This window comes from Trichechus manatus, unplaced genomic scaffold (assembly GCF_000243295.1).
Source record: "Trichechus manatus latirostris isolate Lorelei unplaced genomic scaffold, TriManLat1.0 scaffold00153, whole genome shotgun sequence".
In the NCBI taxonomy this organism is placed as follows: Eukaryota; Metazoa; Chordata; class Mammalia; order Sirenia; family Trichechidae; genus Trichechus; species Trichechus manatus.
Genome location: NW_004444089.1, coordinates 6,003,186 through 6,027,476, shown reverse-complemented (window position 1 = coordinate 6,027,476; position 24,291 = coordinate 6,003,186). Strand labels below are relative to the sequence as shown.

General features: G+C 37.0%; 1 protein-coding gene across 1 annotated transcript in view; it reads right to left on the bottom strand.

Annotated features, from left to right (window-relative positions):
• Positions 1-24,291, bottom strand: part of NBEA (neurobeachin) — a 685,423-nt gene that overhangs the window by 579,875 nt on the left and 81,257 nt on the right. The window contains exons 11-15 of the mRNA XM_023740363.1: positions 13,604-13,756; positions 10,899-11,067; positions 2,829-2,908; positions 1,886-1,948; positions 1,694-1,791 (exon numbers count right to left, since the gene is read on the bottom strand). Of these exons, the coding sequence (XP_023596131.1) occupies positions 1,694-1,791; positions 1,886-1,948; positions 2,829-2,908; positions 10,899-11,067; positions 13,604-13,756 (563 nt within the window). The remainder of the gene's footprint in view (positions 1-1,693; positions 1,792-1,885; positions 1,949-2,828; positions 2,909-10,898; positions 11,068-13,603; positions 13,757-24,291) is intronic.

Genomic DNA, 24,291 nt, shown 5'->3' with positions numbered 1-24,291 from the left:
GAAATAGCCAAGAAATGCCATCTTCCATCTCTGCGATTGTTTTCAACATACCAGTAACAATCTGGCATGTTCAGCTGATGGTCAACCATGAGCCACAAGGCTTTTTTATTCCTTGTGCCTAAGGAGCGTGGTGGTGCAGTGGTTATGCGTTCACCTGCTAACCAAAAGTTCCAGCCACTCCACTGGGGAAACATGTGGCAGTCAGCTTCTGAAAAACTTTACAGACTGGGAAACTCTACGGGGCAGTTCTATTCTGTCCTATAGGATCACTATGAGGCGGAATTGACTCAATGGCAATGGGTTTGGTTTTGTTAATCTTTTCGTTCCATGCATTTAAAATACTATCTCAACCCTAAAGATCTTACCAAATAGCACTCTCCTTCATAAGATCATGTGTTCAATGTGTCAAAATAGTTCAGAATTCTATTTCTGCACTTCATTGTATCAACCCATTTAAGTTTTATATCTTACCCAAAGGCAATGAGGACATTTTCGATTGATTCACTTAAATGATCAATTAATAAAATAAAGAGCAGATGCTAGGATACTAACTTCAATTTACAAATAATTTCAGAAGAATGAATGTAATTGTATTATAGTATTAACTTGAACCACATAAAACTGGCATTATTTGATTATATCACTTAAGTACCAGCAATTTCATAGAATTCAACCTAATCGTAAGAAAATGATGGTAGTTGTTAAAAATTAACATATATGTCCTCTTCTTCAAATAGATTAGCAACCCCATAGATTGTAAACTCAAAGGTAGTAGTGATATCTCAAATATCCATACAGGAATGACGTGGTTGCTTCTCTGATTTGAAAAGGAGTTCTTCAAGTCGGGAAAGTTATTTGCTTATATAAACAGTCATGTTAAAAAAAGCACAAATAAAATCTCTTGACAGTTATTGATAAAGAATTTGCAAATTCTCTTTTGTCATCTGGTTAGTTAGTTGAAAATGGCGTTACCTAGATTTCCTGCTTATTCCACCAACTCATACTCTAGAAAAACAAAAACCCTAGCAAGAGGCTAAGTCAGACGTAAGTTCATAACGATCCTAATCAAGAACGTTTTTTTTTTACCTATTAGACAGCTAACTTTATAATTCTCGTGGTTTGGGCCTCTTGTTTCAAACCAGCCTTCACCTCTAGGATCCACACTGTACCTCCACTCTCCTAGCTCATCATCTGTAACACCGATGAAGGAAACCATCTCTCTGCTGCTGTCACACATCAGTGCTGTCCTTCTGCAATCTGTGCTCCACACTGCAGACTAAATCTAACAAAATGGAAATCTGAGCACATACCCACATTCAAAAATTTTAAATCCTCATCACCAACAGAACAAAATCTAAATGTCTTACCACATTCTAAATTTGGACATTCGAAATTTGGCCACTACAGCTCAAGCCTAAACTCCTACCATGTTCTTGTTCTTCTCCTCTACTTGAAATATCTCTACTCGAGCAACAATTTCATTCTTCTTCTTGATTTCCAAGACACATTTTCTACGCACTTCATTGGTTCCCTTGAGCCATAGAGCATTAATAGCCATTGTCTCCATTTATTTCCTTCTTACATGTAAGATTTTGCTCTATTTATTCAGAAGTCTGTACAATAGGGTTTATTGTAGAAAACACAACTGTGTTTAATTAAAGTCTAGTTAACAATACTAATACTCTAATCATACCTTATTCCATTTCTTTGATCAAAAGCTGGTATCATTGAGGCTGGGTGTTCTGACATTAAAGCCACTAGTAACTGTAAGACATCATGAATATTTTCATCCTGCATAATAAGGATCATAAATATTTATTCAGTTAACATTTTATTCAAAAGTTTGAAATAAAAATTAAAATGAAAAACTAAGAACATGGCCTACCTCATGCATTGTGAGTAGGTAATTTAATATACTCTGAAGTTCATCTTCCTTGACCCCTCGATCCTAATATAGACAAAGCGGTCTGTTACTTTAGACTGAATCTAAAATGCAAACCTTAATTCAAGAAAGGCATCAAAATTACTTTAAAATATAATAAATAAAACTTAAAATTAGGGATGTTTTAATTAAAATCCCCAGATTTCATATTTCATAGACTGTATTATTTTAAGTTAAGTAAGTAAATATTTTGAAAATTTTATCTATTTTTTGTTATTGATATTTGATTGACATTCTATATTCATAGTACTATTTTCTAACCATTCACTCTTTCCTTGAAATAGTCCAATTCACCACAAGACTTTACAATTATCAATTTTATTTTACCTTTTGTCTTGATCTTAATCTTTTAAAAATTCTACTGCAATAAAATACATTATGTAAGTCTTCTCAAAATGGAAGATGGACCATTCTCTAGAATAAAATGTTTATGCTCAATTCATATGCCTATGCTCCTTATCCATTAATATGGATACATCCATTAATATGGAAGACCTCAAGGTGCATTTAGCCAAAAAGGAAGTCCAACAGAAGTTATTACTAAGATTTACAAAATTTTGAAAGCAACCATGAATGAAAAATTGCTGTTGTTGCTAGTTGCCTTCAAGTCGATTCCAACTCATGGCAATCCCATATGAGCAGAGTAGAACTGCTCCATAGGGTTTTCAAGGCTGTGACCTTTCAGAAGCAGATCACCAGGCCTGTCTTCCAAGGTGCCTCTGAGTGGGTTTGAACCACCAACTTTTTAAGGTTAGTAGTCAAGTGCTTTAACCATTTGTGCCACCCAGGAAGTTATTGCTAATTTAACAATAATGGTTTTAAACTATGCTATAAATTCCCTTTCACCTAATATACTATATTTATGAATTATATAAAACTATTTTACCTTTAATATGAGCTGTTTCAGAAAAAGTAGCATAAATGCCCGTAGTGATATAATTTCTTTTTGTGACGGCCGGGGACCATCTAGAATAAAACAGGAAGGGAAAAAACACACAAAACACACAATGGAATTAAATTAGCCTGATGCAATTATTTTGGGTTAATTCTTAGGAGTAATGGAATTATAAAGAATTCTTAGAAATTGTTCAATAATTGCATTTTTATAATTATAATACTTATTATCACATACTGTACAATTCCAATGATATCACAGAATCCAAACAAATTAATGTATGAAGTATTGGCAATTTCAAATTATTCACTGTCAGAATATGAAAAAAAGAACATTTTTTTTAATTACAATGTATTACTATTCTTTAATGAACATATAAATATGAAATGTTTACATGGATAATTTTTCCTACTTTTATATTAATAATTTCCCCTTTCCTGTTAAAGCCAAGTATTCCCAATATTCCGTACTTTTCTTCCATCCTCAATTAAACTTGTCTTTATTTAAAGACTGTTTCCATTTGCACCCCACATATTACATAGCAAAGCATAGAGAAAGTAAGACAGCCCTTTATTGTATTATTTGTTTTGCAGCCTTTTTCTCCTATAGACAGTGGATTCCTTAAGAGCAGAGAAAGAATCAATGTCACCTGTATATACCAAATATACGTGAGACTAGACAGTTAATAAACGCTTACTGAATGGATAAAAATTAATATGAAAATTAAAATGTATCAATTCCATGATATCTAAATTTCAAAGTAATTATCTGCAAAATATCTAACTGCCAATAAAAATAAGAATATGAAGTAATACATGTAATATATATAAAATACCATAAATTGTACCTACAAGAAATGTAGTTAGACCCATGGAAATCTTTTACTATCAAGCCTTTCTTAAAGCAACAAGGGCTCACGTATCTGCTTTTAAGTTTTAAAAGTACACTCACTCCCACTCCCACTCCTCACTTATCAACACAGTTAGGTTCCAAATACAAAATCATTATGCAAAATCGGCATTATGCAAAAATGAAAAATGATCACATCAGATGAAAAAATGGAAGATGACTACATCATTACATAACTGTCAAATTATATAACTGCCAAATTACATCATTACATAACTGCCAAACCACTGAGAATCACAGCCCAGCTAAGTTGACACATAACCTTAACCATCACAGACAGTGTTACTCTCGCCTCACACCTCGGTGTTTGGTTACTGCCAGATGTATGCCGTTAATGCACAAAATAGTCTGATAGTAGATTTTTTGTCGTATATGTGAAATATTGCATAACGAGATAGTTGATAAGTAAGGATAGATGTATTATCCATTTATGTATAATTTAGAACATCTGTTTATTCACTCAACAATTATTTACATGTCAATTATTACATCTTCAAACAAATTATCATCCATACAATTTGTCTCACTTTTTGGTCATAAAGGAATCTCTTTCCCACTTCCCAGACTGCCCTCCACGTTTTTTGCCTTGGCCCCACTTCCACCAATGATGTACAAAGAACACTCCCCTTCCTCACCGACATTGTGAAATGCAACACACTTTCAGAAAACATAAGTGTACAACTTAATGTAACATGAACACCTGTACAACCACCTTTCAAATCAAGAAACAACACCGACAGCAGCCTGACAAGAAACCCATCCCCCATTGGTGTGCTGGTAAACCAACTCCAGGCTGGGCTTAGGGGAGAGGAACTGATTTGCAGCTTTTACTGATTTCTGATTTCCACCTCCATCATGTAAATACTCCCACCGAGGCTGATCTCAAGATCAAGGTGCCAGTGGTTTAACAGCCTGCTCCCAAAATCCCGGAATATTTAACAATTGGTTGTAGCATCCGCCTGCTCCAGCTTGCTAAAGCCCTCACTGTATCCCAGCCCTCAGTTCTACCTCATGGTCCTCTCCCTGATCACACCCCCACTTCATCCTAGCACAGACAGCCATTACCTGAGTAATAATTTCCTTACTTCTCTTTACATTTTTGTCACCACTTAATGAAATTTTCCAAGTTTTTATCTCTGTACCTTGAGTTTTTGTTGTTGTTAGGATGAGGATAATAATAGTACTTATGTCATTGGATATTTGTGAGAATTAAATGAATCCCCATATGTAGAGGGATTAGAATAGCACCTGGCCCACTGTAATCCTAAACATTCAGTAAATGTTGGCTGTAATTACTACTGTCATATACTGTACACTGCAAAGAGCATACTGCATCAAAATACAGTAAAACCTGCAAAAGCCAGAACCTGTGTAAGGTGAAAACCTGTCAGAGAAGGAAAACTTAAATATCTTCCACTAACAGAAAGCGATAGAAAAGTGTTAAGACTGCACCCTGTCAAAGGCAGAAAACTTGCGAGAGCCGGCAAAACAGGCAGTCTCATCGAGTTCCGGCTCTCACAGGTTTCACTGTATATGTGTATGCGTGTGTATGGTATGAGTTCACTTCTTGCAAAATAAAATACAAATAGATTTATTTCACAAATATAAAATAGAGTGGAAAATACAAATCACAGAAGAATACATACATTTTGATACATTTATGTAAAACAGAAGCTAAACAATCAATCGTTTGGGATGCAAACACACACAGCAGAACAGTAAAGCAAAGACAAACTATGAAGCAGCCAAGTGGAGAGAAGGAACAATACACAGTCTTGAGGGCGGGCGGGGTCATCTCTAGCCCTGGAGCGGGGGTGAGATGTCCCCAAGATGCGTCCGCGGAGGCTCGTTGGTAACTTTTGATTTCTTAAGCTTAGTGGTGCTTATAACAGGTTCATTACATTATTTTTACATTGTATTTGGAAAAGGATAATAGTGAGGGTTAAAAACAATAAACATAATTAATGTCACTGAATTGTACACATGAAGAATGTTGAAATGGCAAGTGTTTTGTAACATGGTTATCTACCACAATCTAAAAAAAAAAAAAAAAAACCCTTGAATTTTATATTCAAAGCTTAAAAAAAAAAAAAAAACAAACCTAAAATTAAGGTTCTTGAAAAGTAAAAGGACTCAATACCTCTGTCTCTGGAACACCTGTGTATGCATGTGTGGGTCTGTGCCTGCAGAAGCAGAGAAAGGGGTGAAGGCTGCACGGGACTGGGGACACCGGGTACGTGGGGGTGGGATGCAGGCTGGAAGGAGGTGGGATGCAGGCTGGAAGGAGGTGGGATGCAGGCTGGAAGGAGGTGGGATGCAGGCTGGAAGGAGGTGGGATACAGGCTGGAAGGAGGTGGCAGGGGAAAGTATTAAATTTTTATTCATAAGCCTTTGTATCGTGTCACTTGTTACCAAGAACATGTATTACTGTGATACTTTTAATACATTTAGATGTTTTTACAGCTAACAATATAAAATAACAATGTAAAGAGAGAAAAGTGTTACGGGCAAAGTCAGCATCAAAGCAAAACAATTCCGCTACTCAGGTAAGTGAAGTGCTATAAATGAGTGATAGCTCTATGAAAAGCTACTGAGGTATAATTTACCTTTACAGTGCCCTTAAAAGAAAGCATTTCAGTTGAAAACAGTATTGAAAAAGTTGTCATTTAGAAATGTATAAATTTCAAGTCAGGACCCCACATTCCATGAAACGGCATAGTAAGTTCAGATGGATTAAAAAGGTAAAAGAAAAGCAAGTGCTGTTCCACTCTCCTGTTCCTTGTCTTAAAAATATATATATTGGTTCCTTCCCTTCCATCTCCTGGAGGTGCCAGAGCCTGCAGGACCCCAGGGCCCAGGGTCCCGAGGAGGTAGCTGAGTCTGGCAGGACCCTCCTGGTCAGGGCCGAAGTGACATTAGAGGTCATCACCAAAGAAACAGTGTGGCCAAGGAGGCAGCAAGGCCCATTCCAAGTCAGAGCTGAGGGGTGTCAGGGCCAAGGAAGCAAGCAGTGTGTCAAAGCTGAGAAAGTGATGGGGTATATGCGTGGATCAGAACACTGGTTTCATTGAAATGAATAAGCAAATAGATAAATATATTAAAGAAAATGGGAATCAAACTCCTCGCTATGGAAGGAGAAAGCTGCAGAGATAAACAATTTAAAGGCTAGATGGAACCACGTGGAGTGGATAAGACAGTTTACTGGTGTGAACTCATACTTTTCAACACACATAGATCAGTTTAGCTGCATGTATGTAAGAAATATGAGGACTGGTCAAAAGCCTGTTTGTGATTTTTCACACCTGACCGCAGGCAATTACAGAGTTTTTACCTGGAGGGCCTCACGCGGAAAACTGCTCCTCACACCAAGTTGGCATTCAAACCTGGTGCACGTTCTCTCGAGGACTCAGGCCCCTGGGCGGCCCAGCCTTCCGTGTGTCTACAACCCTAGCCCAGGCCCCTCCGTAGAGAGGCCTCTGGCAGAGCCCTTCCTCAGACACCTCTGGAAAACCTCCTTCTGGGGTGTGGGGGATAGGCAAGACTGTTTCTTGCACTCGAATTCAGTATTCAGTACTCGCTCTAACCTAGTCTTTCTCCTTCAAACTTACCCTGGCCTATGGGTCCATAAAACTGCAGCAACCCTGTGTTTGGGGCACCCTGGCAGTAAAACTGCCCCCACATCTGCAGTGACCCACCAGACCCTCGCCTGGCACCATTCCATGCAGGGGTGGGCAAAGGGCAGTCTGGATATGCTCCAGGCAAGTTACCCTCTGCTTATACTATCCAAGTAAGTGATTAAAGGCTTGACTGCTATTTTCACTTTGGCTTCTTGTCTTAATCGGCTACTCTGATACCTGAGAGCTCAGCTCAGCTCTCACCTTCCTGAGAGGATGTACTTGTATATGGATGTACATGTAAACTTACTTTCTCTAGATCTGTCCATCAAAGGGGTCTGCAAGCAATGGCACTCAAAGAGCAATGAGCACAGAAAGCACACCAGTGTCCAGATCTTGGTCTCTAAAACCCATGCCCACAATATCAAAGCAGGTCTCTTTGGAGAAATGGCTGATCACAGGGCTGGGGCAAGGAGAGTATAAGATGAACTAAGAACATCTTGTGCCACAAAGCAATAAAGTACAAAAAAATGAAACAGATTTGTCAAAAGGACACAGAATCTGTGTGAAGGAGCTCCTACTGGCTAAATCTGGGACAGCTTGAGCATCAAAATAAATAACAACACAGCCCAGGGGCCGACGAGCTCCAGCCTTTGGTCAAACCCATCGTATCACTTACCTTTGTTAATAAAGCTTCATTTGAATAAGCCACTCCCATTCATTTCCATACTATCCATGGCTGCTTCTGCAGTATGATGGCAGAGCTGACTAGTTGTGACAAAGACCTTATAGTCCCAAAAGCCTAAAATATTTACTAACTGACCCTTTACAAAAAAAGTATGCCAACTGTTGATAACACACACCGAACAAAATAGGAACCCATGAGTCTATAGTGACATTCAAACAAACAAATAAAGAAGAAAAATAAGTTCATTCTTACAACAGAATACAAACTAATAAATCTTTTCAAGAGATCAACATTTGCCAGCCATCACAGTCATAACTCTCACAAGACTCATCAGTGAACTGAAACAAGTAGGTGGAAGTTTGTTGAAGAACAGGACAGTTACACAGTCTCAGTGTATCTCTCTACCAAATACTTATTAATTACAAGGGAGAAAAACAGTGATTTTACAATGAAGAAACCTGGCAGACACCATCTTAACCAAATTGACCATAACGATCAACAGAAATGGGACAATTCCACCTCGTATGCCTCAGACATGATCCAATGAGACTGAAAAGGGAGGATTTCTTTGTTATTCCTCACAATAACGACAAACTTGAATCATTCTGACCAAACACCAAGCAAATCCAACTTGAGAGACATTCTACAAAATAACTGGACTATACTCTTAAAAAATGTCTAGGTCATAAAAAACAAGGATTGACTAAAGAACTATTCTACATTTAAGAAGATTAAAGTAATAAGAAAAATTAAATGCAACCCATGATCCTCAACTGGGATACCAGGCAAAAAGACATTACTGGTGTAATTGGTGAAATTTAAGTGGAGTCATTAAATTAGATGATAGTATTGTATTAAGGGTAAAATTACACCTAATTTTAAGGGTTGCACTGTGGTTATAAAGTGTCCTTCTCATTTAGGAAATACAGTGCAACATGGCATCAGGGCATCACATTTACAGTTTATTCTCAATTGATTCAGAGAAAAATATGTATATTTATGTGTGTTTATATATACATAAAAACAAAATTAGAGAACAATAAAGCAAATAGTGGCAAAATGTAAAATATTGGAAAAATCTACTAAGGGATGTATGGGAATTCTTCATAAAAGTTTTACAACTCTTTGATAAATGTGATATTAACTTTTTAAAGCAGAAATGACTATGTGTGACTGTTACATTCATCCAGAGTAGAGAACACTCGGCCCTGGTTTAGCGCTTACCAGTACTCTGAATCACACAGACAACTCAAATTTCAGTTGTCACACTGTACCAACTTTCAGTTTCCTACTCTGTAAAATAGGGTTGATATTAACAACATTCTTAATATGTATCCATATAGTCCTATGTTGTCATTAGTTGCCCTTGAGTCGATTCCGACTTATGCCAACCCCATGTGTACAAAGTAGAACTGCTCCATAGTTTTCAAGGTTGTGACCTTTTGGAAGCATATCACCAGGCCTGTCTTGAAGGTGCCTCTGGGTAGGTTCGGCCAGCCAGCCTTCCAGCTACTAGTCATGGGCTTAACCGTTTGCACCACCCAAGGACTCCTGGACAAAACCACAGGTGTGTGTAAACATGCATATGCATATAATCACATTATACACACACACACATACAGACAACTAAGCAAAATTATGCTTAGCATAATATTCAACTCAGAGTGAGAATTTAATAAATTTTAGGAATTATTAAGTGTAAAAGCAATGGAAGCCAAAAAAGGACAGAACAACAGATTTGAGTGTGAATAACACAATTTTTAGTGCCATCAGTAAAATTAAAAGACATAAAAATGATACTCATTGCACAACCTGAAGAACATAATCAATGTAACTGAATTATACATGTGAAAATTGTTGAACTGGCAAATGTTGTGTTATGTGTATTTTTACCACAATAAAAAAGTAAGCTAATAATTGAATATTAAGATAGTGAAATGCCATTTTCCCTTATCAAAAATTTTTTTATAAAACTCTAACAGTCAATGCTGGTGTGAGCAGGCTGAGAAAAGTAAGCTAGTACACTTAATGGTGAAATTATAAACTGGTAACAACATTTCTGAAAAAACTGACAATATTTATCATGAGCCCCTTTTTCAACAAAGCTAAACAATTCAAAGATGGAAGTTAACAATCACATAAAAGGCAGTGGGATTATAGTGTTATTTATGGAATAGCGTTATTTATAGAAACAATGTAAATGGCATATCCTCTTAGATTATCATGTAGAGTTGATAAAAAAAATCAACATCTCAATTCTGTGAAAAACTTTAAATATTTTCAAATAGTTATATAATGAGAAATAGAAGAAAATATACCAAACTTGTAACAGTAAATATTCCTGCAGTATGGGTTATGATTAATACTCTTCTTTATTATTTTTCCATAATGAGCATGTATTTTTTACATAATTGAAAGAATGACAATATTTTTAAAACAACAAAGAAGATGCAGAGAAGAATTAAATCAGCTTCTATTGAACTGTGAACATAGGGTGAAGTTTGGAATAAAAATATAAAGAAAAAGTAACAATCTCAAAACATACTGGCCATGACCAGTATCACTGTAAAATTATACATGTATCTTCCTGAATCAAGAAAAGGCACATAAGCTAAAACATAGAATGCTGCTTATTTTTACCTGCCTTTATTCCAACACTAATTTAATACTGCAGAGCTACAGACTTTTCTTTACCACAGACAATTCTCAATATTCCACCCTGCCTACTACATAAGGAAACAAACAGTTCAGCAATAGTTTCCCAAGCGTGCACATCTGTCGACTGTCCTAGTGCTCAGGACACACAACAATCACAGCCAAGCATACACACAGTGGGACTGCTGTACTTACCTAACCCTTTAGGGGTGATGCCACTACTGTCAGCAGGATTAATGACCCAGTAGTAATATTTTAACGTGTGCATCAGCTGTAACACTGTTCCCACTCTGCGAATCGTGCTGTAGATGGTAGCAGTTCCAATAAATTCAGCAGACAAGTACGTGTAGAGGGAAAGTTGAACCTAATACAGAGTAGCAACAATAGAGCATTCTAATAAATTTAAAATGTCTCACACGTTTATATTACAGATACGCATTCTATTCTAATTTACATGCTAATGAGTAAAGGACAGGGAATGATCGTTTATTATGAGATTAAAAATAACTTTTTAAAATTTTTATCATTTCTATTTTAAAAAGAAAATAATCTACAACTAACATTTTGACAAAATTTATTTTGATAAAGGTAATCTAATAGCTATCAATATTTAAACAATCTTTGATAGGAACACAACTATGTAAGTAGAAGTATTACTTTTTAATATCAGTCAGCTATATGGTATTTGGAAAAATTATGTACAGCTAGTCCTCACTTATTGACCATCTCGTTACCCAGCATTTCACATTTATGACAACAGTAAAAAATGTACTATCCAACTATTTTGCACATTAATGATGTATGTCTGGCAGTAATGAATGCTGAGGTGTAAGGCAAGAGTAACACTGGCTGTGATGGTTAAGGTTATGTGTCACCTTGGCTGGGCCATGATTCTCACTGGTTTGGCACTTATGTAATGATGTAATTGGGTAGTTGCATAACAATGAAATTTGGCAGTTATGTAACGATGTAGTCATCCTCCATTTTGTGATCTGATGAGGTAGTCCTCCATTCTCGCATAATGTCAATTTTTGCATAACACCTGGTCTTTGGAACCTAACCATGTTGATAAGTGAGGAGTAGATCTGTCGTTCACATATATCATAAAAGTTCATGTCATTTCAAATTTTCTTAACCTACTATCATAGTATATGTTTAGCTGGCAAAATCTGACCATGTGAGCATACAGATACAAAGCAAACACTTTGTAAGAGTGAACAAACTTAAGGTTTGGATTTAGTCCAAATATTAACATCATGAGTCATAACAAAAATCAAAAATTAAACATTGTTCAAACAAAGTTTGCGGCAGATTTGAAAACTATAAAATTCCACTCAAATTCTTAAAAAATGTCCCTGACTATGATTTCCCCTAGGATATTATAGGACTAAATTCAAGTATGCAAAATAATCATAACTTTATAATGACACCTATAAAAATGATTATTTAATGTATATATATGTATACACACACACACACACACACACACACACACATATTTTGTTTGTTTGTCTGTTTTTGGAAACATTGGTGGTGTACTGGTTAAGAGCTATGGCTGCTAACCAAAAGGTCAGCAGTTCAAATCCACCAGGCGCTCCTTAGAGATCCTATAGGGAAGTTCTACCCTGTCCTATAGGGTCGCTGTGAGTCAGAATCGACTCAACAGCAACAGGTTTGGTTTTGGTTTTCTATATATTTTTAAACAAATCTTATTTATATATCAATATAAATTCTGTATGCAAAACAAAAGCAATTTTCGAGTCACAATGACCAGTTATCTTGAAATAATGTAACTACTGTGCCACCAGGGCCCCATGAAATGATTACCATGCTTTTACCCAGATAACGTGCACTTTTACCTTTGTTTGCCAACCATGCTCTCACCCCACGAAATATTTTCATAAGCACGTTATGCTAATTTTTTTACAGTAATGCATAAAAAAAATGGCATAGTGGCACTTATGAAAATACTTCATGGGGGAAGGGCACACTTGGCAAACAAACACAGAAGGTGTGTGTTAACTGCATAAAAATATTGTAGTTTCCTGTTATTTTCTCTTCTACTACTGTTTAAATGATCAGTGCTCCAATTCTCTTCCTTGGAAATGTATGAATCACACCAAAGTCTTCAGAACGCAGTGTTACACAAAGCTTAATTTTTAACTGCAGTTTCATTTATTTTAATAATCTGATCTTTGATACTTTATTTTCTCATTACATCAAACAATAAATTCTGGTCCCCTATATATATTGTGAGATACAATGCATCTAGAGTGAAAACAATATAGTATGGCTATAATCCTCTTCCATTTAACGGGTTTCATCATATTCCATAGCACTGATTTTCAAGTCAGAAACTTGCATTGTAATGTAATTTCATCAACTAACACAAACAGGTCCTACATTTTCAGTTACGGCAAATATGAGCATCCAACAAAAACCACCCACTGCCATCGAGTTGATTCCGACTCACAGTGACCCTACGGGACAAAGTAGAACTGCCCGGTAGAGTTTCCAAGGAGCGCCTGGTGGATATGAAATGCTGACCTTTTGGTTAGCACCTGTAGCTCTTAACCACTACACCACCAGGGTTTCCCCAAAAATATGAGCATACATAACTCAAGATATACCTTGTTCTTTCACTTCAAAAACATACCTTCTCTCACCATATCACCATATAACAGTCCCCTTTTAGTCAAACATAATAAATGTTAACTAAAGAAATCACCAGAATAGCACCGCTAATGACCAGAAAGTATGCCTACCTACCAAAACTGCTTCATATTAACTTTAAATGATAATATAAAAAATTCAAAGGTTTTCTCTCAGATAGTTTAGGTGCAGTAATTATAATTTATAATATTATACTAAAATAAAATGAATAAAACTAAAATATATACCTTTGCAGGTGTGTGTATCCAGATAGCTGGGTTAAATAAAATATGATCACAAAGTTGTTTCAACAAAGGCGCTCCATGAGATAAACCATCAAGGTATTTTGCAAAGGATAAAAATTGCTCCAGGACAGCTCTAGTTATATGAACTCTTGATGACTAAAGAAAGAAAAGAGAAATTAATCTAAAAATATCCAGAATATCAAATTGTATAATTGCTGAGTTAGCATGAGTACATATGAATTTTCCATATGCCATTCCTAATAGTTTAAATGTAGGATATTAAATTTTATATTTCTTTTGCTATTCAAAATTTAATTTTATAAAGAAATCTAGAATTTAAGGAAATTTCTTTAGGTGACTGTTAGTTATCTATATGCCCTTTCCAAGACAACTGCAGATAAATAATTCCAGTTAAATAATGCCACTCAGCTCAAGCTAAAGAAATAAGTTATGAATAAAATTGGTTTTATGCAGTGTTGCAGAGATTGACAAACAAGAAGAGATCTTAGGCACAGAGCATTAAAATGGGAGTGTAAAAATACGATTATTAAAAAAAGACATTGGGAAAGAGAAGTACTTTCACTTATACTAACTCCAAATCAAAGTGAAAATAAATTGACCCCACCATCCCACTGAATTCTTCCTTCACAAAGTTACAGAAGAGTTCCTCACTGACAAATACGATGGGTCTTTCTTCACATAACCTTTCTGAGCGATTCCCAGTGTCTGAAAGGGCTGATCCCACACCCCTGGAAATACCCTCTTTATTTGGCTTTAATGACGCTAATTATTCCTCAGTTTCCTGAGCTTAGAGTACAGGAGTAATTACAGAAATGACTTCCTTGGTCTTCTCTTCTCCTTAACTACACTCTGGATGGATGATACCTTGTGCTTCTGCAGCTTTCTACAACAGTACCTCTGTGCTGACAACTCCAGTGCCGAATTCTCAACTGCATCAGCAACACATCACCTATTACCAGTGGTGTTTAATAAACAGTACCTTTTGCTGTCAATTCAATTCTGACTCCTAGTGACCCCACATGACAAAGCAGAACTGCCCCACAGGGTTTCCAAGGTTGTGATCTTTACACAAGCAGACTGCTTTCTCCAGCAGAGCAGGTGGGGGTTCAACCCACCAACCTCTCAGTTAGCAGCTGAATGGCTTAACCACTGTGCCACCAGGGCTCTTAAATAAACAACAGACCCTCCAACCTAAATATTAAGGCTGCACATTCTAATAGTAGCCACTAGCCATATGTAGCTACTGAAACTTGAAACGAGGTGAGATGCCCTGTAAGTCTAAAACACACATTGAAATCCAAAATGTAATCGACTCGACAGCACTGGGCTTGGTTTTTGTTTTTTTTTATACTGATTCTATGTTGAAATAATAGTATTTTTAATATGTCAGGTTAAGTAAACTACATTATTAAAATTAATTTTGCCTGTTTCTTTTTACTTTTTTTTTTTAATGTGGCTACCAGAAAATTTCAATTACCTATGTGGCTTGCATTGTATTTCAATTGGACTAACAGCAACAATAATTACTATGTACGTCCCTCCCTGGGTGGTCAAAACAGTTAACAAGCTCAGCTGCTGACCAAAAGGCTCACCAGAGGGGCCTCAGAAGAAAAGCCTGGAGATCTACTCCTGAAAAATCAGCCACTGGAAACCCTACGGACCACAGTCTTACTCTGACACATGTGGGGTCACTGTGAGTTGTAATCGACTTGATGGCAACTGGTTATCCAAAATAATAATTTCAGATAAAAATGTAAGACTGATGAATTACCCTTCAAAAAAAGTTGGTGATAATTCAAATGCAAATGTCCAAAAATGTATCTTCTAGACAAATCTCTTCCTCCTCTAGTGATCCTTGTACTATCACCATCGACCATAAAGCACGAGTCACATGGTGCCTTTATTCCCACCATCCACAAACTAAGTCCTATGTCTGTATGTGACAACTGAGGTCTAGAGGACCTAACACCGTCTTATCAGTTATGCCTCCCCCATGATATAGCACACGCCTCACGCTCATAACAGGGGCAATTCCGAGAGTCACAAACTCAGATGATTACAAGACGCGAGGGGTTAGAAACATGAGTCAGGGTCGAAGAGAGGAGGTAATGTGAGGGCTCCCAAGGAAGTAAAATTAAAAACTAAACTTTTTGTCGAGTAAAAAAACAGCTCTCTTGTGGCCAGTTCTGACTCCGTGACACCAGCGTCTTTGCCTGCATGCTATGTGGTGCTCCCCCAACTATCATTCTTCTGCACCCATCTCCTTCACCTTCTAGGAAGAACTGAACCGTTTTCATTTTGCCATTCAGAAAATACGCTTCTGAGTACTTGCTATTGGCCAGGCACTCTTCTAGGCACAGTGGACAGAGGACTTAACGACCATGAAAAAAACAAACAAACCCTGACCTTAGAGAATTTATCTTCCAGAGGACGAGAAGGCAGGTGTAGAAAATAAGTAAAACAGACAGGTGAGATATCTAACATGTTAGATGTTAACAAGTACATGAAACAAATGTGGAGAGGATGAGAAATTTAGGGAAGAACGGGATGCTTGAGAAGGCTTCCCTGAGAAGGTGGCCTGTATTGGTCTGAAGTATGATAAAGCCGGCAATGAGTTTGCATTGTTAGGCTTGTGTGTTAAATATAAACACCAATAGTGTAGAGATAACCAATAAATCTACAAAATTCAAACCAAGCCGTGGATTATAATTTCACATGAAAATTTTAAAAGATGAAGGAAATGCTCCTAACAAATATCTGAGTTATTAAAGGAAGAAAACAAATCAACCAAAAAAATTTGAGTAAAAAAGCAAAATCAGGAGCTCATATTTAAAAGAACTTCAATGCAAAGAATACAGTATTTTAAATTCTAAGATATTTAAAATATTTTATTAATAGATAAGAGAATAAAATGAAAATAAGAGATGAATGGCTATGTAGAGCTGAAGCCAGCTCCTTCACTAGTGACAATTTCACACAGCTTACCTTAGACATTCTATTTTTATTTGGTAGGGGTCATGTGCCCAGCCTTTTGCTGAAGAATTGCTTAGGCCTACAGGTGCCTGATGGAGCCCCGGTGGCGCAGTGGTTACAGAGGATAGGGCAAATGGTTAAGTGCTTGATGACTAACTGAAAAGTTGGTGTTTCAAACTCACCCAGAGGTGCCTCAGAAGAAAAGCCTGGCAATGCACCCTGAAAACCCTATGAAGCAGTTCTACTCTGCACAGATGGGGTCATCATGAGTCATAACTGACTCAAAGACAACTAACAATAAGTAATGATTTCAAGAACATTATCTAATACATTCTAATTTTATGTTTAAAATTCTGAAACAGAAAAGAGTCAGATCCTGTTCCTAGATAAACATTCTCAGAGAACAGACTTCATCCTGTAAAAATTGTTTGTAATGCGTTTTGTAAAGAACACTAATGGAGCTCTGCTGGCTCAGTAGTTAAGAGGTCCGCTGCTAACCAAAAAGTCAGCAGTTCGAATCCACCAGCCGCTCCTTGGAAACTCTACCCTGTCCTATAGGGTCGCTACGAGTCAGAATTGACTCGATGACAACAGGTTTGAATGCAATATAAAAGCAGGTTGACCATTATGAATATGATCATTTGAGGAATGAATTCATCAGTGAGAAAAAAGGTTCCACCACACTCTGCATTATTAAAAGGTATGCGAGAAGTACTGCATGAGGTATTATGCAGTAAAACCACAAATTACTTAAAAACAAAAAACAAAAAAAGTGGCAGCTGTTTTCTCATACAAGTTAATGATGCTAGGTGGTAGTTTTTAATCCTAAAACTGATCATTTTGAAATACTTTTCTAAAAGTGTGTCTTTTTGGCAGCTAACTCAAAATTTCAGCAGGTGTAACATGATTTTCTCCTCAAAAGCTTATTATCTATACAGGACACTATTCTACTCATCTTTTATCTGCCTGATGCCTACCAAATTCCTCAATAAATTTTTAGCTGAATTCAAGTCAAATTCAACAACAGAAGAGGGTAAGGCTAACACACAGAGGCTAGGAAAGGACAATAGAAGATAGTCAACTCTATTTTAAATTTGTTACTATGATTAATAGCTTAAAATATTTTTCTATTTATTATATTTTCTTTACTTTTTTAATAAAGACATTTTTAAAAAGAGAGTTCTACTTGGATAATTTATAGTTATACATCTGTGAAACCTTCAAGAAGAACCACAATGTGAATCTCATGGAAAATACAAGTTCAAATATAATTTGAACCATATGACATTACCTTTGTGTGGTGATTAAATACATAATTTGTAAGAAGTACTATATGAAAAATGACTAAACATATTTGGAAGTGGAATCTGAGAAGTTACAAAAAGCAATTATATATTATATAAACTCCAGAAGTAAGTAAAACAAATAGGAACCATGGACATTATACAGGAAAAAAATCTACGCAATATTGAAGAGATTTTTCTAACATTTAGAACACTCCACAATGGAACGGACTGCCAGAAATATTCATTTTTACTGCAGAAACCATAATACACATAATACGGATGATTACATATTAAATAAATTATGAAAAATTCTTTTAATTGGTAGAGGTACAGCATAAAGTACATGATTCCTTAATAGCCATCCTACTTCTCCCTGGACTCCAAGGTTGAGCTCAAAATAGCCTAATCCAACCATAATAATCATTTGCTGTTTCTTAGTTTGTTTTTATTTTATTTTATTTTTTGAGGAAGAAACGATTATTTCAAAAACCAACATCAAAGTTAAGCATTTTCGAGGCAGGGCCAAGATGGCAGAGTAGTCAGATGCTTCCTGTGGTCCCTCTTATAACAAAGACCCAAAAAAATAAGTGAATTGATTACATATGACAATCTAAGAGCCCTGAACATCAAAGGCAAAGTTGATGAATTGGACTGAGCAGCAGGAGGAGGAGAGACGGTTTAGAAGCAGCGAGCAGTTGCCAGACCCAGCCTGATGGGAACCTGCACCCTGTGGGCTGGTTCAGCTGGCATGTGCGGTGAGACAAGTAGTGGCACTCGGGACACATTTTCCACATCAGGAGAGACCAAGTTGTGGAGAGTCTCCTTAACGCTCCAAAACCAGCAAGAAGCAGTGTTCAATCAGCAAAAGATAAGTACATGCATCTAACCTACCATGTGGATCAAAAAACATCCCCTTCGGGAAGAACTTTTCTTCCACTTACATGCCCCCTCCCCACTCTGCACCAGGTCCGGGCTGGCTTCAGCGATTGCCATGTCCCCTGGGCTGGAAGTAGGACCTGTCACGCACCCTAAGCCATTATCCTGGCTTTGGAAAGGGAACAAATTAACAAACAGGAAAAAATAATCTGCCAGCTCCCCTAAGCCAGGAACTCAGGGCAGGCACAGCTCCTTGTCTAAGCACAGGCATAATGGGTCCACGGACTTTGAATGCCTTTCACCCATGCATAGACCTGTGTGGGCCCATTTCAACAGCATAGGCCCTCATTATCACAGTACAACAGGCTATATACTGAAGCCTAATTTCAACTGTATCAGCTATAAGGTGGAGTGGCAGGTTCATGACATTTGATATTGCTCTGCCCATTAAGCAGAGTCCTCACCTATCCACATCAGGGGCCTGAGGACAGGTGGTTCCAACCATGCCACGTAGCCACCTGCAACAGGGAGCCAAGAATAGGTGGTGCCTCCCAGTCCTTACAGCCAACAGCACTGGGTACCCGGAGTCTGGCTGCAAAACCAACCCACCTATGTGCTCTAGGGAACAGGGACACACTTTCCTCCCAGACACTCAGGGGCAGCCACCAGCACCTTGCCTTGCTCAGTGTATGACCCCCTACTGCAGCCAGACACCTGTACCAACACCAATCACCCCTGCCAGTAGGTGACAGCCTGCATCACACACATGGTGACAGACTACCGGGACACTTGAGTTGAATCCATACTAGAAAAGGAAACAAACTCCTGGGCTAACACACCTAGGAACAGTTCTAGATGACAGGTGAAAGACAGGATGTGAGAGCGTCAATGGTGCCAATAATCAAACTAGCTCACACTAGCAACCTATTTGGGCATGTCAAAATAAAATAAAACAAGAAGATAGGAAACAGTAAACAAAAATAAAATACGTAAATATAAACACTTATTGATGCCTTGGAGACAACAGTCAATATCAAATCACATAAAGAGGCAGACCATGATGCTTCAGCAAGTGCCCAAACAAAGAATCAAGAAATCTTCTGAAGGAAGAGAATTTCTTGGAATTACCAGAGGCAGAATTCAAAAGATGAATATACAGAGCTCTTCAAGAGATCAGGAAGGAGATCATGCAAAACGCGGCACAAGCTAAGGAACATGCAGAAAAAGCAATAGAAGAACTTAAGAAGGTTATACAAGAGCATAATGACAAACTGAACAGGCTGCAAGAATCCATAGAGAGACAGCAATCAGAAATCCAGAAGATTAACAATAAAATTTCAGAATTAGACAACTCAATAGAAAGTCATAGGAGCAGAATTGAGGCAATGGAAGTCAGAATTAGTGAGACTGAAGATAAAGTACTTCACACCAACTAATTTGAGGAAAAATCAGATAAAAGAATTTTAAAACATGAAGAAACCCTATGAATTATGTGGGATTCTATCAAGAGGAATAACCTATGAGTGACTAAAGTACCAGAAGAGAGGAGTATAACAGAAAATACAGAGAACTGTTGAAGGTTTGTTGGCAGAAAACTTCCCTGATATTGTGAAAGATGAGAAGATATCTAACCAAGAAGCTCAATGAACCCTACATAAGGTAGTTCCCAAAAGAAAGTCACCATGACATATTATAATTAAACTTGCCAAAACCAAAGATAAAGAGGGAATTTTAAGAGCAGCTAGGTATAAACAAAAAGTAATCTACAAAGGAGAGTAAGTAAGAGTAAGCTCTGACTACTCAGCAGAAACCATGCAGGTAAGAAGGCAATTGGATAACATAAATAAAGCCTTGAAGAAAAAAAATTGCCAGCCAAGAATTATATAGCCAGCAAAACAGATACGATGGTGAAATGAGGACATTTCCAGATAAACAGAAGTTTAGGGAATTTGTAAAAACCAAGCCAAAATTACAAAAAATACTAGCGGGAGTCCTCCAGGTAGGGTTATAAATAACATCAGATAACAACCCAAGATTAGAACACAGGACAGAACAACCAGATATCAACACAGGGATGTCACAAATAAATCAAACCTAAAACACTGAAAATGGGGAAATAAAGATGTCAATATGTAAAAGACGACAACATTAAAACAAAAAAGAGAGACTAAATAATGTAGTCAAAGATCTTTCATACGGTAAACATTAAGGTAAGCACAAAGGAAACTAACAATCCTACACATCACAATAAAAAACAAGAAAAACATAAAGACTCAGCAAATAAAAAATGAACAACAACGAAAAGGATGAAAAGAAAATTCATAAAGAAAAACGACTCCACACAGAAAATTAAGTGGAACAAAGAAACTGCCAACAACAGCAAAAAAAAAACATCAAACTGACAGCACTAAACTCATACCTGTCAATAATTGCACTGAATGTAAGTGGACTAAATGCACCAATGAAGAGACAGACAGTGGTAGAAAGGATTAAAAAACACAATCTGTCTATATGCTGCCTATAAGAGACACACCTTAGACTTAAAAGACACGAACAAAAACTCAAAGGACGGAAAAAATATATCAAGCAAACAACAATTAAAAAAGAGCAAGAGTGGCAATACTGATCTCTGGCAAAACAGATTTGAAAGCAAAATCCACCACAAAGGATAAGGAAGAACACTATATAATAATTAAAGAGTCAATACACCAGGAGGACATAACCATAACAAATATTTATGCACCCAATGACAGGGCTTCAGAATACCTAAAACAAACTCTAACAGCATTGAAAAGAGAAATAGACTGCTCCACAATAATCGTAGAAGACCTCAACACACCACTTTCAGTGAATGACAGAATATCCAGAAAGAAGCTCAGTAAGGACAGGGAAAATCTAAATGTCACAACCAACCAACCTGATCTCACAGACATATACAGAACTCTCCACTGAACAGCAGCCAAGTATACTTTCTTTTCCAACGCACATGGAACATTCTCCAGAATAGACCATATGTTAGGCCATAAAGCAAGCCTTAACAAAGTCCAAAGCATCGAAATTTTACAAAGCATCTTTTCTGATGATAAAGCCACAAGAGTAGAAATCAGTAACAGAAAACACAAGGAAAAAAAAATCAAACACATGGAAACTAAACAACACCTTCCTCAAAAACTATTGGGTTATAGAAGAAATTAAGGATGGAATAAAGAAATTCATAGAATCAAACAAGAATGAAACTACATCCTACCAGAACCTTTGGGACACTGCAAAAGCAGTGTTCAGAGGTCAATTTATAGCAATAAATGCACACATCCAAAAAGAAGGGCCAAAATCAAAACATTAACTCTACAACTAGAACTAATAGAAAGAGAGCAACAAAGGAAGCCCTCAGGCTCCAGAAAAAAGCAAATAATAAAAATTAAAGCTGAATTAAATGAAATAGAGAATAGAAAAAAATTGAAACAGTTAACAAGACCAAAAGCCAGTTCTTTGAAAAGATCAACAAAATCAAGAAACCACTGGACAAACTGACAAAAGAAAAACAGGAGAGGAAGCAAATAACCCATATAAGAAATGAGATGGGTGATATCACAACAGACCCAACTGAAATTAAAAGAATCATAACAGAATACTATGAAAAATTGTACTCTAACAAATTTGAAAACCTATAGGAAATGGATAAATTTCTAGAAACACACTACCTACCTAAACTAACACAAACAGAGGTAGAACAACTAAATAAACCTATAACAAAAGAAGAGATTGAAAAGGTAATTTGAAAACTCCCAACAAAAAAAGGCCTGGCCCAGACGGTTTCACTGGAGAATACTACCAAACTTTCAGAGAAGAGTTAACACCACTACTACTAAAGTATTGCACAGCATTGAGAAAGATGAAATACTCCCAAACTCGTTTCAAAGGATGGAATACTCCCAAACTCATTCCATGAAGCCAGCATAACCCTGATGCCAAAACCAGGTAAAGACACCACAAAAAAAGAAAATTACAGACCAGTATCCCTCATGAACATTGACGCAAAAATCCTCAAGAAAATTCTGGCCAATATAATTCAACAGCATATCGAAAAAATGATTCGCCGTGACCAAGTGGGATTCACACCAAGTACGTAGGAATGGTTCAACATTAGGAAAACAATCAATGTAATCCATCACATTAATAAAACAAAACACAAGAATCACATGATCTTATCAATTGATGCAGAAAAGGCATTTGACAATGTCCAACACCCATTCATGATAAAAATTCTCAGCAAAATAGGAATAGAAGAGAAATTCCTCAACATAATAGAGGGCATTTATACGAAGCCAACAGCCAACATCATCCTAAATCAAGAGTCTGAAAGGATTCCCCTTGAGAATGGGAACCAGACAAGGATGCCCTTTATCATCACTCTTATTCAGCATTGTGCTGGAGGTCCTAGCCAGAGAAATTATGCTAGAAAAAGAAATAAAGGGCATCCAAATTGGTAAGGAACAAGTAAAAGTATCTCTATTTGCAGATTGTCACAGATTGAATTTTGTCCCCCAAAAAATGTAGGTATCAATTTGGCTGGGCCATGATTCCTGGTATTGTGTGATTTTCCTACATGTTGTAAATCCTGCCTCTATGATGTTAATGAGGGAGGATGCGTGCCAGTTGTGTTAGCAAGGCAGGACTCAATCTACAAGACTGGGCTGTGTCCTGAGGCAATCTCTTGAGATATGAGAGAGATGTGAACAGAGAGACCAGGGGATCTCATACCTCCAAGAAAAGCAGTGCCAGGAGCAGAGCATGTCCCTTGGACCCAGGGGTCCCTGTGCGGAGCAGCTCCAAGTCTGGGGGAACACTGTTGAGAAGGCCAGCAGAGAGAAAGACTTCCCCTGGAGCTGATGCCCTGAATTTGGACTTTTAGCCTACTTTACTGTGAAGAAATAAATTTCTCTTTGTTAAAGCCATCCACTTGTGGTATTTCTGTTGTAGCAGCACTAGATGACTAAGAAGACACAGATGATATGATGTTATACACAGAAAACCCCAAATAATCCACAAGAAAACTACTGGAACTAATAGAAGATTTCAGCAAAGGATCAGGATACAAGATAAACAAAAATCAACTGGATTCCTCTACACCAACAAAGAGAACTTCAAAGAGGAAATCATCAAATCAATAACATTTACAATAGCCCCCAACAAGATAAAATACTTAGGAATAAATTTAACCAGAGACATAAAAAACCTATACAAAGAAAACTACAAGAAACTACTGCAAGAAAGCAAAACAGACCTACAGAAGTGGAAAAACATACCTTGTTCATGGATAGGAAGACTCAACATTGTGAAAATGTCAATTCTACACAAAGTGATCTACAGATACAATGCAATTCTGATCCAAATTCCAATGGCATTTTTTAATAAGATGAAGAAACAAATCACCAACTTCAAATGGAAAGGAAAGAGTCCCCAGATAAGTAAGGCATTACCAAAGAAGAACAAAGTAGGAGGCCTCACACTACCTGATTTTAGAACACATTATAC